The sequence below is a fragment of the Acanthisitta chloris genome, unplaced genomic scaffold (assembly GCF_000695815.1).
Source record: "Acanthisitta chloris isolate BGI_N310 unplaced genomic scaffold, ASM69581v1 scaffold15062, whole genome shotgun sequence".
Taxonomy (NCBI): Eukaryota; Metazoa; Chordata; class Aves; order Passeriformes; family Acanthisittidae; genus Acanthisitta; species Acanthisitta chloris.
The window spans coordinates 329-1,114 of record NW_008658915.1 but is presented as its reverse complement, the minus strand read 5'-3'; the positions used below and the strand labels follow the sequence as shown (position 1 = coordinate 1,114).

The 786-nt window shown below is 64.9% G+C and overlaps 1 protein-coding gene across 1 annotated transcript in view; it reads right to left on the bottom strand.

Annotated features, from left to right (window-relative positions):
* LOC103797000 (protein mab-21-like 2) overlaps positions 1-592 on the bottom strand; it is a 1,111-nt gene extending 519 nt beyond the window's left edge. Inside the window, 2 exon segments of the mRNA XM_009069191.1 lie at positions 1-2; positions 4-592. The exon segment at positions 1-2 is cut by the window's left edge and continues 267 nt beyond it. Coding sequence (XP_009067439.1) covers positions 1-2; positions 4-560 — 559 coding nt within the window. The 5' untranslated portion in view covers positions 561-592.
* Between the last annotated feature and the right edge of the window lie 194 nt (positions 593-786).

Genomic DNA, 786 nt, shown 5'->3' with positions numbered 1-786 from the left:
CACTGCGCCGCGCTGCGCGGCCAGATGCCGGTGCACTTGAAGGCGGGTGTGATCTGCACCACGTAGCGCTCGCGGATGCGGAGCTTCACCTCGCTCGTGTCCGCGATCATCTTCACCACGTCCCGGTAGCTGCACTTGTCCACGGCCTGGGCCACCAGCGTCTGGAAGCGCGAGCGGATCTTGCGGGCGGACAGGTAGCCCGAGGCGGTGATGAACTCCACCCAGAGGGACATGCTGCGCTTGCGGCCGTCGCTCAGCTTGAGCACGGCGCAGCCCGGCAGGGAGCCGTCGTCCACGAAGTTGAAGACGCCCATCTGGTTGAGGTAGAGCACCACCTCGAACTCGGTGGGCGAGATCACCTCCAGCCCTTCGTAGCGGGCGTCGATCTCGCTCAAGGAGCTGATGAAACGCGGTTCCTGCACCTCCACTTCCTTCAGCACGTCCGACACGACCTTGCACACCTCCCGGATGGTCTTGGCGATAGCGGCTTTGCGCGCCTGGCAGCGCTCCGTGTAGTATTTGTTGAGCTGGTAGACCAGCTTGGCCTGCGCGGCGATCATGTTGGGGCACAGGTCCGGGCTGTACACCGGGCTCTCGCAGTACGTTGAGGGATCCAATGCTTTAGCGGTGGCTGCAGCTTTGCGGAGGGCACCGGCCGAATCGCAGACCCCACCGCCTCCGGGGAGAAGGCGGCAGCGGCGAGCCGGGGAGAGCAATTAAAGAAACCGAGGAAGGCGGCGAAGCACAAAGGAGCGAAGCCCAGCTCTGCCCCGGCCAGGAGGAGGA